The sequence below is a fragment of the Portunus trituberculatus genome, chromosome 18 (assembly GCF_017591435.1).
Source record: "Portunus trituberculatus isolate SZX2019 chromosome 18, ASM1759143v1, whole genome shotgun sequence".
In the NCBI taxonomy this organism is placed as follows: Eukaryota; Metazoa; Arthropoda; class Malacostraca; order Decapoda; family Portunidae; genus Portunus; species Portunus trituberculatus.
Genome location: NC_059272.1, coordinates 237,501 through 255,000, shown reverse-complemented (window position 1 = coordinate 255,000; position 17,500 = coordinate 237,501). Strand labels below are relative to the sequence as shown.

At 48.3% G+C, this 17,500-nt stretch overlaps 2 protein-coding genes across 3 annotated transcripts in view; both read right to left on the bottom strand.

Annotated features, from left to right (window-relative positions):
* The window catches only part of LOC123505679, a 27,202-nt gene extending 24,266 nt beyond the window's left edge, over positions 1–2,936 (bottom strand). Inside the window, exons 1-3 of one of the 2 annotated variants that reach the window (XM_045257317.1) lie at positions 2,841–2,936; positions 1,830–1,975; positions 1,430–1,588 (exon numbers count right to left, since the gene is read on the bottom strand). In XM_045257317.1, the coding sequence (XP_045113252.1) occupies positions 1,430–1,491 (62 nt within the window). In that variant the 5' untranslated portion in view covers positions 1,492–1,588; positions 1,830–1,975; positions 2,841–2,936. Of the gene's footprint in view, positions 1–1,429; positions 1,589–1,829; positions 2,151–2,840 lie in introns of those variants that run through there. The other variant, XM_045257318.1, reaches the window with a different exon arrangement.
* Positions 2,937–6,239: 3,303 nt separating this feature from the next.
* LOC123505719 (vascular endothelial growth factor C-like) lies at positions 6,240–16,986 on the bottom strand. Its single transcript, XM_045257368.1, is given in 10 exon segments — positions 6,240–8,268; positions 8,686–8,771; positions 8,907–9,005; positions 9,289–9,393; positions 9,810–10,030; positions 10,921–10,993; positions 10,995–11,078; positions 12,284–12,406; positions 13,228–13,351; positions 16,785–16,986. Coding segments are annotated over 10 exon segments (975 nt in total). The 5' UTR covers positions 16,814–16,986; the 3' UTR covers positions 6,240–8,237.
* Between the last annotated feature and the right edge of the window lie 514 nt (positions 16,987–17,500).

Genomic DNA, 17,500 nt, shown 5'->3' with positions numbered 1-17,500 from the left:
GTGTAGAAATCTTGTTACTTTACCTCTAGAACCGAAAAAAAACTTAATAAACTCGTGTAGATTCAAATAAAGCCTTTGAAACAGTGGAGGTGAAGCACAGAAATATTTGAAATTACGAGTTACAGCGGCTTCCCTTGCGATCACTTTACGCATACCACACCGAACACTGCACGCTACCCACCCATCGATCAAGTATTCCCGTCAGTGGCAAGTTCTCCAGTCGTGTCTTTCCGCTGTAGCTTTCTTTTTGTGTAAACCGACCAACACCAACGAAAAAAATGCAATAAAAAGGCCCACTGAGGTGCCGGTCCCCGTGTAATGACGGAAGGATGTGTGTCTCCAAACATACCGTGTTTTGTGAATTAAGTCTTATTGTTGTTATCATTATAACGTCTTCCCGTCATCCCACAAGTCTTCCCGTCATCCTACAAGTCTTCCCGTCATCTCACAAGTCTTCCCGTCATGCTATAAGTTTTCCTGTCATCCCACAAATCTTCCCGTCATCCTACAAGTCTTCCCGTCATCCTATAAATTTTCCCGTCATCCCACAAGTCTTCCCGTTACCTTACAAGTCTTCCCGTCATCCCACAAGTCTTCCCGTCACTTCACAAGTCCTCCCATCGTCCTACAAGTCTTCGTCATCCTACAAGTCTTCCCGTCATCTCATAAGTCTCCCCGTCGTTCTACAAGTCTTTCCGTCATTTTACATGCGTTCTCGTCGTCCTACAAGTCTTCCCGTCATCCTACAAGTCTTCTCGTCGTCCTACAAGTCTTCCCGTCATCCTACAAGTCTTCCCGTCATCCTACAAGTCTTCTCGTCGTCTTACAAGTCTTTCCGTCATCCTACAAGTCTTTCCGTCATCCTACAAGTCTTTCCGTCATCCTACAAGTCTTCTCGTCGTCCTACAAGTCTTCCCGTCATCTTACAAGTCTTTCCGTCATCCTACAAGTCTTCTCGTCGTCCTACAAGTCTTTCCGTCATCACACAAGTCTTCCTGTCATCTCATAAGTCTTTCCGTCATGTTACAAGTCTTCCAGTCATCTCACAAGTCTTTCCGTCATCTCATAAGTCTTCCCGTCATTTCACAAGTCTTCCCGTCATCTCACAAGTCTTCCCGTCATCTCATAAGTCTTTCCGTCATGTTACAAGTCTTCCAGTCATCTCACAAGTCTTCCCGTCATTTCACAAGTCTTCCCGGCATCCCACAAGTCTTTCCGTCATCCCACAAGTCTTCCTGCCACTCTGCAACTCTTCCCGTCACTCGCTAAATGTTTCTGTCCTTCACCAAAGTGTCCTTGTCTTTCCTGAGCCGAGAACTGTAAAGCATCTTGAGAAGACATCAAAGTGTTACAGTTCGGGAAAGTTCCTGCATGAGTAGGGGCAGTGTTGTGAGGACTGGCGTGCTGACTACCTGACTGACTGACTGACCTGGGACAAACGGTGACGCTGGGCAAGGCGGTGAGGTTGGCGTCATCGTAGGACACCCTCATAGTGGTGGGGCGCCTCAGGTATTGCTGTGCCTTATCGCTGATAAGGAAGATGGTCCCCGCCAACCCGCACGCCAGAACCACCGCCCACGCCACTCGCCTGCAACGCAACGAGTCTTCCATTGACCATTTAGTCCACCTACTGTACACTGTCCACACCTACACGCACACGACGACCCATTGGTAGCCATTGCCGCACCTCATTCCCACTACAATTCCATCTTGTTTTCTCTTACGTATTTGCATAGTATTTGCGCAACATGTAAGTGAATAAATAAATAAATAAATAAATAAATAAATAAATAAGTGTGTGTGTGTGTGTGTGTGTTTCCAGGACTAACCTTGACCAAGGGTCCTGCGGGCTGGCCACTCTGTTCACCCCGGCCAGGCCTAAGTGCTGCAGCACCCCTAAGCCTTCCTCTTCCAGCTGACATGGACCTGCTGTCGTCACTGGCCATCTGCGCCCCTGCTGTCCACCGCACGCCACCTGCAACCACACACACACACACACACACACACACACCCGTCAAGCACACTCATCACCCAGCTGTGAGATGCATGTGTGTGTGTAATTCACTGTTTGATCTGCTGCAGTCTCTGACGAGGCAGCCAGACGTTACCCTACGGAACGAGCTCAGAGCTCATTATTTCCGATCCTGGGATAGGTCTGAGACCAGGCACACACCACACACCGGGACAACAAGGTCACAACTCCTCGATTTACATCCCGTACCTACTCACTGCTAGGTGAACAGGGGCTACACATGAAAGGAGACACACCCAAATATCTCCACCCGACCGGGGAATCGAACCCCGGTCATCTGGCTTGTGAAGCCAGCGCTCTAACCACTGAGCTACCGGGCTGTGTGTGTGTGTGTGTGTGTGTGTGTGTGTGTGGCACCATCTGGATGCCAGCCTTTAATGTCAGTGTCACTGTGGTGCAACACTTGAGACCTTCCAAGTGTCAACAGTGCTATACACGTGAAGGAATACGCAACACACGCAGGCTGTATTCCTTTGCAGCGGTGGTGAGTCCATGAGTGTGATGAAGCTTCTTCTAACATATTTTTCCTGTTTCTGCTCCCTAATAATCTAACAGACATTGAAGTTCTTTCCCTAGTCTCATCCTATTGTATTTCAAAACTAATAATTTCATCGCCTTATCCTCACCATATCAAGCTGCCGTTATTAGCTATGCACGTGAAGCTGCTGCAAACAAGAACTCGTTTACTACGGGGCCCTCCACGCCGGCGGGATCAGGAAAAACAAGTCTGGCATTCCGCATCATAATTTTAGAAGCAGATAAAAGCAAACCTAGGGGGAAAGGTACAACCAGATTTGTTTACTACTACCTCTGAGTGGTAAACGGTGTGCCAGCAGCAGCAGCAGCAGCAGCATCGCCTGCACCGGCATGGATCGCTACGGCCTCATCACCACCATCCATCGCTGCAGCTACAAAAACTTGCTGGAAATTAAAGTTCTGTGTTGGAGTTTGAAGGTCGTCATGGTCTCAATAAGGGAGGGAAGCACAGTGAACGCAGGGCAGTAAAGAGTGACACGAGAGGCGTCAGTCAGCCACGCCCTGTGATAAGAAGCAAACGTGCACGATGCCTCCGTCCGACGCCACACAGCCAGGCGTCACTTAGCGTTACTCCATCCTTCATCCTCAAGCAACGTCAACACCAAACCTTTTCACCGACAAACTTAAATATTTGCCTCCAGATTAAACCTCCACTGTGTTCCTCGTCCCAGAATACCGCGGCGCCTCTTTATTTTTATCTTTCCGTGATTACATTTTTCAACACCAGGGAAAAATTACCACGAAACATAACGAGAGAGTATAGAAAACTCAAATAATGATATATAATAAGACAAAAAGAAATGTGACAATGAAAGAACTGAATGAAATGAAATAGCAAGTGATAGATGACGAAAACATCTCTCTGGTGATTAGGAATCCATCTTAGTGCAGCGAACAAGCGGAGAAATCACCTCCCGGTACAAGATAACTAATATATATATATATATATATATATATATATATATATATATATATATATATATATATATATATATATTTATTTATTTATTTATTTATTTATTTATACACCATGACAGTTGGTGAGGCTGGGAATCAAGTCTCTCGAGCTGCATGGGTAGATAAAACAATACTATTTTTACGAGTGAGAGTTGGCGCAGAGGGCATGTCGGTGTCCTGCATTGGCAGTGGGCAGGTGAGGGTGTGTGTGTCACAGTGTGTCAGTGGGCGGTGACATTATGCAGTGCTGTATAGTGAAGTACAGGTTCCTCTGCACAATGATGGGCGGTGGTCAGACTCTTGCAGCCTCTCGTCCTTGTCACGCGTAATACAACATTGGGACGCGTGCGGCGCTGTATTTGAACTGTATGCCGCGCCTCGTGCATGGTTACCTGGCCGCTGGTCTGGCCTCGTGTTGTGTCTGACCTCCGTGGTGGTGTGTGGACGGGAGAGGGTTAGTGGTGAACACCTGAACATGTATGGCCTACAGGTGGGCAGAGTGGCTTGGTGAGTGGCCACTCAGCTTGATGCACTACGCACTACATTTTCTCTTGCCAATTTCAGGTCGCCATCTCACATCATGGAAAGCACTCAGTAGTCACCTCAATGTGCATTGGTAAAAGAGAAAGTTTATAAAATTTCATCCCAAGATACGTATCTTAATTCAAAAGGTATTTAATTTTATGGCAACTTTATCCTAAGGTTTCAAGCATACAGAAAAATACTTTATGGCGCAGCGGAGACTCACACGACTCACTAAACAGTCACCTGGTGGCAGTCAGACGCGAAAGTTAAGAGCAATATGAGCGGCCAGTGTTGGGGAGAGCAAGGCAGGACACAGTGTGTGGAGGATCTAGCGGGGCGGGGACTTATTATTATGTCAAGAGATGAGCAATGCGAGACTAGTCAGAGGTGCTGGATTACCGCATCAAAGTTTCAGAAGGTGAGAACTGTCAGTAATTCCAACAGTAGCGTTGAGCTGCCGTGGGATGTCATAGTCGTTAGTGCAACGGACCTTCGTTTGTCTCCGTCATCGCAGCGAGGCATTGGGAGGAAGTAAGGAACAGAGCAAAGTGGGGGAAGAGAGGGGGATGGACCTTTAACTACATACCTGGCGCCAATACAACGACTTAGCGTGCAGATAACAAAAGATCCATGGATGGTATTGAGTCTCCTTCACTTACACGGAGGCCACACAAAGGCTCTCCAGTGAAGGCGACCATTAAGAGAAAATGCGCGTCGTCCACAACCAGCACCCTAATGGGACTCCAGTCACCTCGCACTGCGCACGTGACACCGCTGCCTCTGATGGATCGGGCGGGTGCCATCGGTGCCAGTGTTCCTTGTCTCAAGCCCGTGTCTCAGCGAACCAATGATTCGCCGTGGCTCACTCTGTAATAACGCCACAACACCTGCCACTAATATTTCATTGACTGTCAGCCAGCAAAGTGAGTCCCATCAGTCCTCGCTACAGTGTGATGGACGGCTGTTACGAGTAGGCCTACATGCCCATGCACTGTTGCCATCAAATATGTTAGCGCTATAGTTATCATTATTATTATTATTATTATTATTATTATTATTATTATTATTATTATTACTCTGTTTTCTCTTTTTCTTGTTGTTAGTGCCTCATGTACATCCCAAACAGTGCAGACGACCTCAGGGTAACAAACCAGGTCGCGCTGGGATGGCTGGCTGGCTGGCTGGCTGAGGCACGCCTCCGGCCTTCACGTTTTCGCCATGGGAGGTCATCAAGAGTAAAGAAATAAACTTCAAGTGGGCGATACTCGACGTGAAGCGCGAAGGCGGGGTAACCCAAGCCTGGCTGCCAGACCCCCACCTGTCACAACACTGCGCGGCGTCGTCTAACACGCCGCAGCCACCACCACCACCACCACCATTACACACACAGGACTCGCTGACCCGCGCCCCCAGTATTCTCATCCCCCCAGCTAATCAGCCGCCAAGGATTTGCGCCTCGTTTGTTTATTATTGAAGCTCCGGCACAAGTAGATGCACATGAAAACCAAACTTTGCACGGGGAAGACAAGTACTTCACTGCTCACTTCGCCTCCCTCTCCCTGTCTCCCGCCGTGACGTTTCGAGTACTCCTTCTAGTAGCACTCTTGACTGAGAAAGATGCTCTCTGCCGTCCCAGACGTGAGCCTCCTCCAGGTGCACGTCATCAAGTCATGCAGGTTTATTTATAGTTGGCCTTTGATCTAGTCAGGCATTAATTGACATGGAATTGTAGCTTTATCACCGCCATTACATTTTGAGGTACAACACGATAGTGTACGCTGCCAGAACGCTGCTTTTCATACTGGGTCCTTGCATGTGACACTTCACCACCACCACCACCACCACTACTTCCACCTCATTCTGTCATCCATCATCACCACCACTACGTCACACTGGCACCGCATTCACACTCTTCATTATTATTAACATGATTCTTATCTCTGTCATCCGCGCAGTGTTTATGAAGAGACTCAAGGCCTTCCTCATTATTACCACCAATGTCACTAGTACTTCAAGGCCCACAAATATGTATAGATAAGAGATTCTTCTCATGATTTAAGCATTATTTATAAATTCTAATCATAAGTTCATAGAATAATGTAAGCAAAGCCATTTTTATAGAAATGAAATCATTCTGATTCATTCTCTCTCTCTCTCTCTCTCTGGATGGTAAAGAAGTCCTCTCTCGTGTTTTCGTTCATCTTTATTCATCAGTATCAAATATTTGCCTTAAACCAGTGAGTGCCTTGAGGGAATCCTAATGACTAGCAACGATCAGTGGCTCGGTGGTTCACACACACACACACACACACACACACACACACACACACACACACACACACACACACACACACACACACACACACACACACATCAGTAGTAATCGTAGTAGTAGTTTCACTCTGGGAATATAAATCACACTGAATAAATACAGTTAAATCCTTAATGCTACGTTGCTTTTAACACTAAGCACTCGTACTGGAAGACTTTCAACATATCACACACACACACACACACACACACACACACACACACACACACACACACACACACACACACATGGAGCAATAAATAAGTGAAACCTTGGCCCCGCCGGCCACACACGGTACAGCCTGACGGCCGCCGCAGCGCCGGGCCCGGAGCCTCCACGCCTCACGCATACAAGTAATGTACTTTACATGTTTTCCCGCCACGCGGGCTTACAACTTTACAATACCTAAAACCTAATCAATCACAGATCAGAGGAATATGATACTGCAATACATGATACTAATATAACCTTTAATGAATACTCCTGTATACTGGAGTGTGTGCTATACTAGGCAAGAGTGAGTCGCGAGGAGCACAACAGTGTAGTACGTGATAGTAAAGATGATGATCTAAAGCTAGCACCACTCCGATCAGTAAGCGATGGAGTGTGTCTCGTGAAATGAAGCTTTACTGCTTGACTCTACAACTAGCAAGGCCTTGGCCACGGCCTGACCCCAACCCTTGATGATCCACGCCGGCACAGCGGCCGAGGCCAGCAACGGTGCCGGGCGTGTGCAGTCCTCGGGATCACCAACACTGTGGTCTGGAATGCGATTCAAGTCCTCAACATCTGTAAAGTGGACAACGACACATGTAATGACAAGGAAGCTCATTCTGGTGGGACGCGCCGCACTGCGTCACTCCGTGGACGTGTGTGTGTGTGTGTGTGTGTGTGTGTGTGTGTGTGTGTGTGTGTGTGTGTGTGTGTGGCTCACACGGGATCCACTGGCCATACATGAGGGCAGGGAAGGTCATTTGCGGTACAGGCGAGGTGTAACACACACAACTGCATGGCATGGGTGGCGGGGGGCACGAAGGGCACACAGGACACACAGGCGAAATGCCATACATAGAAGTAAGTGCACAGCACGAGTGGTTTGGGCAGGGAGGACACACAGGACATAGAAGCATGGGGCTTTGATGTGACGGTGCGTGAGGTGAGCCAGCCGCCTACACGCCGCGCCGCAGCCCTTCCTCCAAGTTGTAACTTTATAAACGACTCAAAGCATCACTTTACACACATACATGCACACACACACACACACACACACACACACACACGCATGCAATGTACTGTAATACACGTCAGCCGAGGTACTTTCCTAAGTATTTTAAAGAGAGCTAGGATACATGTACAATGTAATCTATGGCCAGCAAACAGTGTGGCCAGGGAGGAGTGGGGCTAATGAGGGTAGGTAGGGGAGGAGGAGTGGTGGAGGGGTGGACGGGGCGAGGTATGTAGTATTTGGAATGCATTCATCGTCTTGTCGGTGTGTGAAGGTCAACATTGACTCAAGACACACCACAGCACCAAGATCGAGCCATGACCGGGGTGCAGCGAGGCCGACGACACTAAGCCACCGAGTCCAAGTGTCCGCGCTCTGGTGGGAGGCGGCGGACCATGAGGACGAGGACAAGGACGATAACGTGGAGCTGGATTACAGTCAGGAATTACCGGTCTAATGCAGGAACAAGATTGCTTGACTTGCAGCCTTCACTGTGTGTGTGCACTGCTCTTCCGTTCTGATTGGCCGCGGAGGGGAGGAGGAGGAGGAGAGGAAGGAGCAACACACACCGAACAACAAAGCCGCGTTTCGCGTCCGTCGCCAGGCAGTGAGCAGTGCGTGAGTCGCGGGCCCCTGACTCCCTTGATCCACTACTTAAGGTAGTACATGGGCTCGGCGCACCTAAGGGCGAGACAAGACACCACAGTTAGGGCATAGAGCGGTTAGTGCCACGAGGACGCAAGGGGGTTGGCGAGGGGAAGGCAGTCATGCACTGGCAGGAATAAACACAGGATGGGGTGTGGGGTGTATTGTACATGGTGGAAGAGAAGTCATCACAGTAACATAGAGGATAAGTCACCCTGCCACCTGCCACTGGGTGCTCGCTTTATGGCCTCACACGAAGGAAGAACTGATTCTCACAATGGCATTCTGTCTTGAGTAAGTCAGCTTTTTAGCGCCAAGATTCTCTTCTCATAGAAATGTTACTTTTCCATGTGTTATCTCTGCCTACAAGGTTACAATGATTCATGGTATGATTAACATCCTTAGCTCATATGGACACACAGTTATCTCAACAATAAACAAAAGAGTCCTTACCTGCAAGCGTTGACGTCAAAGTAGCGGCCGGTGGTACAGGTGTGGAGGTCCCTGCACTCACACCGACACTCCTTCTCGTTCCAAACCTGCAACACAAACACAACACAAAACACTTAACGTTAAGGCCTCTGGTAATTTTTCAATACGTCCATTTTGTATTTGTTAGTGTCATGAGAATTAATGTTGAACCACACGGAAAACACAGGAGAGACGGGACACACCTTCCTCGGCGGGCAGGAGCGGTCCAGGTGCCTGGGACACTGGCACTTGCACGCGTCTTCGTTGTACTCCTGGCTGGGCGAGCAGTGTTCAGCCCTCACCTGCGGGAAGGATCGCGCGTCATTCTCTTCCTCGCCGACACCACTTTGGCACCACAACTCACCAGTTAACCTTATTACTACATGGTTCGAGTATGTGCAATATCAATATATCCCACTGTGAAACCTGTGTGTGTGTGTGTGTGTGTGTGTGTGTGTGTGTGTGTGTGTGTGTGTGTGTGTGTGTGTGTGTGTGTGTGTGTGTGTGTGTGTGTGTGTGTGTGTGTGTGTGTGTGTGTGTGTATGTGTGTGTGTGTGTGTGTGTGTGTGTGTGTGTGAGTCTCACCTTACACTCGCACTGACATTGCTTGTGTTCCTCCACCTTCACCATTGTGATCTTCTCGTCCTTAAGGAAGCGATGACCCTTGGCCGTGGGAGTGATTGCCATCGCCTGAGGAGGGGGAGCAACACCACACAGTTAGTGGTTGAGCCAGCGTGACGCGGGCACCGGCCACTGGACACCAAACACCAGGTCCAGGGCACCGCGCTACACTTCAACACTGACACACTGTAACTCAGGATGGAAATGGAGACGTGCTACTTTTGGCAGCGAGAGTCAGCCAGTGACTCGGTGGACCAATCACAGCTTAGGGATACACTGTTCTTTTTCTTTCGGATTAACTCTGAAGCTGACACAATAAGGATCAAGAAGGCATGCATGACTAACAGGCGTTTCCTATAAGTGGTCAGTGAGTAGTATTTGAATTTGACAGAGTTAGGCAATTGTTGGAAAGGAACGAGTTGTTAGGAAGGAGGAAGTGTTTGCAGCAGAGACAGGCGGCTTGCAGCAGCAGGTGTGACACTTACAGGGAAGGTCTTGGTCCTGGTCCTGACGGGGACACACTCCAGCTTCGGGGAGTTGCAGCAGCCGCTGCATTGCTTGATGTACACACACTCGGGTTTCAGCTGGGTGTGGTAGGGGTTCGGGTTTGGGAGCGGCACCGCGGCCTTCTTGGGTTTGCACTTGATCCTTTTGTCCATCATTAGCTTATGGAGTTTCTGCCACTTGGCACTTCGCACTTGAGAACCTGAAGAGGGAGAGGGTGGTGTAAGAGGAGCGAGGCGCGGCCCAGGTCGTCATGCAGGGCGGCGGGACACCTTGGTTGTGTGGCAGTATTGCAAGTATTCACTCATTACCACTGTGGAATGCCAAAAGCAAACTAAGCCGTATGTATTTCACACAAATTCTTGCATACTATGTATACACTATTTGTTAAAAGGGAGATAATGAGTCTGTTGAACCAACGCCTGTCAGTGGGCCGTGGTGTTGGTGTCACTGTTTGGCACACAGAAAAGAGACCCTCTCTGTCACCACAGACTGAGATCAATGTCACAGAATCCACAGCAGGTGCTGGCCAGGAGTGTGCCAGTGTAGGAGTGAAGGAGTGTAGGAGTGCGCAAACCAGCAAACAACCATCGCAACTAAATCAACCAACAACAGCAGTGGTGAGTGGTGGCGCCAGCACGCGGCGAGAACTACCACGCAACCACACGGACACACTATTGATGCTACTCATACCAATCATAATCACCATAATAGTAATTATGATAATTACGATAAAGATAATAATAATAATAATAATAATAATAATAATAATAATAATAATAATAATAATATGTATCTATTATTATTATTATTATTATTATTATAATTATTATTACCATTATCACTATTATTATTATTATATTGTAATGGTAATGGTAATGATAATGGTAATGGTAAGAAGAACAATCACAACACTAGTGTCAGTGAGTCTTCGCAGCTTGGAAGGGTTGGGTTGCCAGAGTGGAGAGTGGAGAGTGGGGAGTGGAGAGCGGACAATGGAGAGTGGGCAGGGTGGTTTAGTGGTATACAGGGTGTATAGAGAGGCGTGGAGGACACACTACGTAGTACGTGCAGTGACACGCAACGACTTACGGTCCAGTGAGTTCTGAGGATTGTCACGGTTTGAACTTTTGCGACGGTATCTGATCAACGTACTTTCTGACTGGGTTGGAAGACGGGCGAGGCCGCTGCCCCCTCCGCCCCCCGCACCGCCGGCTCCACCACATCTTGGCTCGCTCGTCGCCATCATCCTGCAACACACGCACCATTAGGCCGCCGCTGCCGCCGCCGCTGCCGCCGTCACTCTTCGTCTCTGCTAGCAGGTATCACATGCATAAACACACACAGGTGTTACATAATGACACCCTTCCAATAAGTCAACATTGGAGTTCCCTGCCTGCCTCTGCCCTCTGCCCTCTTCCCACCACTAGAATGCCTTCAAGTGGGAAGTCTCAAGACACACCTTTGGATCTGGGTAATCCTTTCGTCTCTTTCTGTTTAGGTGCTGGCACAGCAGTGGATATTCTTTAATATAAATGTTGTTGTTCTTGGTTGGTGTTCCTCTTACGTATACATAAAATAATAAAGCTATTTTGACCAGTCAATCTATTTGTCCCTCTTCACACAGCATACCTGGCTGATGTTTTATCTCTACTGTCACCACCTCCTGCCATTCCTCTCACTCAAAGAAGGCTTGCTAATACTGCTCTGTGAATGACACTCGTGAAACTCAATGACTGTCATGGTCTCCCTTCCAAAGCCACTAGTGCTTCCGTTTTCTGTTATACAAATATTTCTGGCTAAACTGCGCTCAGTCTCCCGTGCAAAGCTTACCTGAACGATGGCTACAGAGGCAGGGCAGTGAGTGGGACAGTGCTTCACCCTTCCTTGTTCCCTGACAGCGGTCATTTCTCTATCCTGCTTTTGCTCCGCCTCTGCCATGCTTACAACTACAGAACACAAGAAAATAAGAGAAGTTGCAAGAATCTGCCTATAGAAAAACCCTCACATGTGGCAGTCCTGATGTGTTGTCCACCTACTCTTGCCTGTCATCCTCATCCATAACTGTGTGTCATCTTTATCTAGGGAATCAGCACTAACAGCCTCACTAACAGCCTCTTCCATCCATGTACTGTATCGCTCCCAGAGGACACCATCAAGGGCTGCCACGCCGACACCCCAACACCCCGACATCCCGAGGCATCTATTGCGAAACGCTGCGCTCTCTCACCATCACTGCTTTTTAAAGGCTCCAGTTGAAGATATTCGTGTTTTTAGGGGTATTCTTATGCTTCTGGTGATGGATTAACAATATTTCTACTTAATTCAAAGGAGAAACTGTGATGAAAACCCGGGTAGTCGTATCTGTGGCCTTAGAGAATTGTGGTGATGAGAGAGCAAGGCGTTTGTGAGTCGGGGCGTGTGTGTGGCGCCGCTGCATGGCCAGTCACCTCACCTCGGCCAGGATGATGTGACGCAGGGTCGGGTCGGAGCAGATCCTCTCATCCTGCACGAACCGCATAAGGAACTCCCGCAGGTCGGTCGTCTGGCTCATGTTCCTCGCCCGGGACACCGAAAACTGCACCACCACCACCACCACCACCACGGGCACAGGAGAAAAAGAGCATCAAGTAAGTTAGACTTCACAGAACGAAACATTTCACAGTAATTACACACACACACACACACACACACACACACACACACACACACACACACACACACACACACACACACACACATTCACTTCTGTCAATCATGTCCACAAATTTCTCAAACCTTGTCTCAGAAATCTCTATTGCTTCTGGTAATTCAACACAATACACTCAGTCACCTCTCATGCTAAGTGTGAATCAGTCTTACCCTCCTCCTAATCTTACACAGTCTGAATCTGTTACTCCTCATTCTATCCTGACTACTAATCTCAGACCTTCATTTCCTTTTACGTCACTTAATCTCTTCAGCACAAGAACTCGCTTCATATTCATTCTGCTTCAGAAGTATATGTGGGGGATTAGAATAGTGAAAACTGGCCATTAATTCCTCTAATACTGGGACACATTTTTACCTTGAAATTCATGTACAATTTGACCATTTTATTTACATTAGGAAGGGTCTATGGAGGTCACAAGATAAATGACCAGTCTTCACTATTCTAATCGCCCACATAAATTTCTGAAGCTGTGTAAAATCGCCAAATAGTTAAGCAGAAGAAATGTGGAAACGCGTCAATATATAGAAGGAATTACAACTGTAGTTCTCTGACCTCCATAGAACCTTCTTAATGCAAATAAAATCGTCTAATCACACTAAAAAATCAAGGTAAAAATGCGTCTCAGTATTGAAGGGGTTAATTAAACATCACCAAATTCCCTGCTAAGGAAGAGAGGCGACACTCACCTCAGGGTTCGGGGGCGTGGTGAGGCTGGGCTCGGCGTGGTACACCTCGTTGTAGGAAGGACGGATGGGCCACTCCTCTCCCGCCACCGGCACCGCCACCTCCATCATCACCACCATCAAGCACCTGCGTGGGGGAAACAGTATTAGGTGGGTGTACACGTCTCCACCATTACACCCTCACCTCACCTCACATCATCTCGCATCACCTCCCATCACCTCACCACACCTCACATCATCTCACATCACTTCTCATTGCCTCATCTCACCTCACTTCAACACGCATCACCTCACATCACCTCACACCATCTCACATCACCTCACATCATCTCACATCACCTCACATAATCTCACATCATCTCACATCACCTCACATCATCTCACATCACCTCACATCACCTTTTCTTCTCGTGCCTCCACATGTATTCCTACTATTTAATTCCCTCTCTCGCCCTACAATTCTTTCTCACGTCTTCCTGCACCTCCTCACAGCTCCCCATGCCTCCTCACAGCTCCCCACGCCTCTTCACAGCTCTCCATGCCTCCTCACAGCTCCCCATGCCTCCTCACAGCTCATACCTCCTTACATCTCCCTACGCCTCCTCACAGCTCCCCATGCCTCCTCACAGTTCCCCATGCCTCCTCACAGCTCCCCATGCCTCCTCACAACTCCCTATGCCTTCTCACAGCTCTCCATGCCTCCTCACAGCTCCCTATGCCTCCTCACAGCTCCCCATGCCTCTTCACAGCTCCCTATGCCTCTTCACAACTTCCCATACCTCCTCACAGCTCCCTATGCCTTCTCACAGCTCCCCATGCCTCCTCACAACTCCCTATGCCTTCTCACAGCTCCCCATGCCTCCTCACAGCTCCCTATTCCTCCGCACAGCTCCCTATTCCTCCGCACAGCTCCCTATGCCTCCTCACAGCTCCCTATTCCTCCGCACAGCTCCCTATGTCTCTTCACAGCTCCCTATGCCTCTTCACAACTTCCCATACCTCCTCACAGCTCCCCATGCCTTTTCACAACTTCCCCACGCCTCATAGCTACCCACGCCTCCACATTCGCCATTTCTCTTCAAACATTCCCATTTACACACTTTTCCACGTCTCCCAACAAATATACACGCCTGTCTGTGTTTCCTCATGCTTCCTTATGGATTCTCACGAGTTTTCCTTCGGGCTTCCCTTCCGTAATATTTCCTGCAGGTCTTTCTCTTCACCTTCCCGCCCTTCCCGTTCTTGCCGCCACCACCGCCGCCACCATCACCAGCATCGCCGCCAGTTACTCATCTCTCACGCTGACGCTTTCTCACATTCATCTAATTATTCTTCATTATTTTGTTCGCATTCCAATTCTGTGTCAACTTTTTCATTCATTTATTGATTTATTCTTGATGTTGGTGTTATTGTTTATATAATTGTCGTCGGTATCATCATCATCATCATCGTCATCATCGTCGTCATCATCATCATCATTATCATCATCATCATTACCACCAATACGATATCCACTTTTGTCATTTCTATCATCAGTCATCGCCAGTACTATTACTACCACCACCTCCTCCTCCTCCTCCTCCTCCTCCTCCTCCTCCTTCTCCTCCTCCTCCTCCTCTGCTATTTTCATTTCCCTAACACTCTACCCAACACCACCATCACCAACTGTCATTACCACTAACCATCACCATAACCTCATGTCACCACCTCCACCATCATGACTGTCACCATCTTCATCACCATCATCACCACCACAGCACCAGTAACACCAGGAACCAGGACAGTCACCACTGCTACTATACCATCACATCTAATGCCATTGATACCACCACCACCACCGCCACCATTATCATCTTTCAATACTGTTATAGCGTTCTCTCTCTCTTTCTCTCTCTCTCTCTCTCTCTCTCTCTCTCTCTCTCTCTCTCTCTCTCTGTGGTGATCAGTAGAAATAAGACTACTGTAAGTTATGATCAATGTGTTTTCTCTCCGCGTCGCGTGCACATATCATCGAAATAGCGCCTGTGTTTAGAAACGCCTTCCCCTCCCACTATAACAACAATAATTCCAAGGCCACAGAAAAAACTAGCAGAGTTTTCAGGACAGGTTTTCCTTTCAATAAACTAGAAATCTTGCCAATCTTTCACCAGAACCATAAAATTACCCTTAAAAACACGAGTCTCATCAACTAGAGCCTTTGGAAAGCAGTGATGGTGAGAGAGCAATGTGTTTCTGAATATGGACCATAGATAAGTGTCGCGCAGGCAAAAATGAAGTGTGGCGCCATCATGTTATCGTCGCAGTGCACAGAAATATTGCGGAGGTTAGTCTTTTTTTGTGTGTTGTTTATATATTCTTTATTAAGGATAGCTGTGTGCCTCGAACAATTTTTTTATCTATTCATCGCTAAGTGACGACAACTTAACGGAGCGTCACCTATGTCGTGAACACACACACACACACACACACACACACACACACACACACACACACACACACACACACACACACACACACACACACACACACACACACACACGAACTATTGTTATCAATTTCAAGAGCGGCACCAGTCACGTGCATAACGTGAAGGCTGCAGACAGCGCCCCGCCACCGTCAGTCTGTGTGTGTGTCGGTAATGCTTGGTTTGGACACAGGAGAGCTGTTTCCTGACGCGCGACCTTCACCGGCCTAGGCGGCTTGCGTGCTCGTCAAAGTATTAAGACTATGCCGAAAGTATTATTATTATTATTATTATTATTATTATTATTATTATTATTGTTATTATTATTATCATTATTATTATTATTATTATTATTATTATTATTATTATTATTATTATTATTATTATCATTATCATTATCATTATTATCATTGTTGTTGTTGTCGCTGCTATTGTTATTATTGTTGTTTGTGTTATAGAAAGTAGAACTTGACAAATCTTCCTTAATTGATAAATCTTCCTTAAGAGTGAAGGAAAGAATACAATATCCAGAGCAGTCTTTGGTCCAACTCATCAAACAATCCATTTCCAGAGTATGTAAAACAGCAGGTCTTACTGACACGCTGGCAGGAGTCATTGCTACTCTGGATCGTGATTGGAAGGGAAAGGTGCAGGATATGATATCTCACTTTGGCCAGCTGACACACACACAACAGGTGAGGAAAAACTGAACACCAATTGGTGGTGAAGGTAAGGTGAGTGGTGCACACAGCATGGCCTGCCTAAGGCCAACCAGCATGGCCTTCACAGCCTGGCGCACAGCGGCGACTGACAGTGTCAGCACCGTGAACTTGGTGCTGCGCTAGGGGTCTTCGCACCAGTCATCGCTAACACCACGTACGATTGGTGTGGAACTTCGACCAACACCTGTGGGAAAGGAGGCACGTCCGGCGTATGTCTGTCTGCAGAGAAAACAAATCTCCAGCGCACGGGAGCGGTGGTGGTGGTGGTGGTTTGAAGGAGGTGGTGTAGGGTAGCGTAAGGGCTGCGTGGCATGGCATGGCGTGAGGCAACGTGCGTGGTAACGTGTTGGCTTGGGAGAGATGCGTCAACTTACCCCAAGAAGACAACAGCAGAACTGGGCATGGTTCACTGTGAGCGGGGTGGACAATCACCACTAGAACACTGGTGCTCTTTGGCACAACACACTGCACACACTAGCACTGGCGCGGCGTGGGCTGGTGGCACACGAGCACACTGGCACACGAGCGGGGCACAATACGGCAAGAGCCACAGAGCGGCAATGACGGGCACCGCGTCCCACAGCCGCTTAAATACACTGGTGCCCGGCCCCGGTGCCGCCGCCGAATATGGCTCTCGGCCACATTTAGAATTTTGATAAACAAGAATTCTCCAAGATTTCTCACTCTGTATCACGGAAATACTTGACGAGAAATGGGAGTGAGTGTTGCGTGAGTCAACGTGAGTCAACACCCCGGGCCTCCCACCACACTTTGTATAGTTCGCGTCGCCTCGTTCGGACACAGCCGCCATGGTACAGCCATCGCGAGCCTCGGCAGCTGCGGGGGAGGACAGACCGCGCGCGACCAACGTCATCCATTTATTTTGTAATACTTCTTGCTACGAGATGAAGGCAGCGCACTGAACACTACTTCACTACTTCAATGCTTTCCAGGAATGACCCTCGCCGTGACGCGAGGTGGCCAGTGAGGCGCAGTGTGACCGCCGCTCCAGGCCGCAGTCCACCACAGACCGGCCAGGAGTGCACGCTTCTTGTTCAGCGTGAGAAGAAAGTGTGTGTGTGTGTGTGTG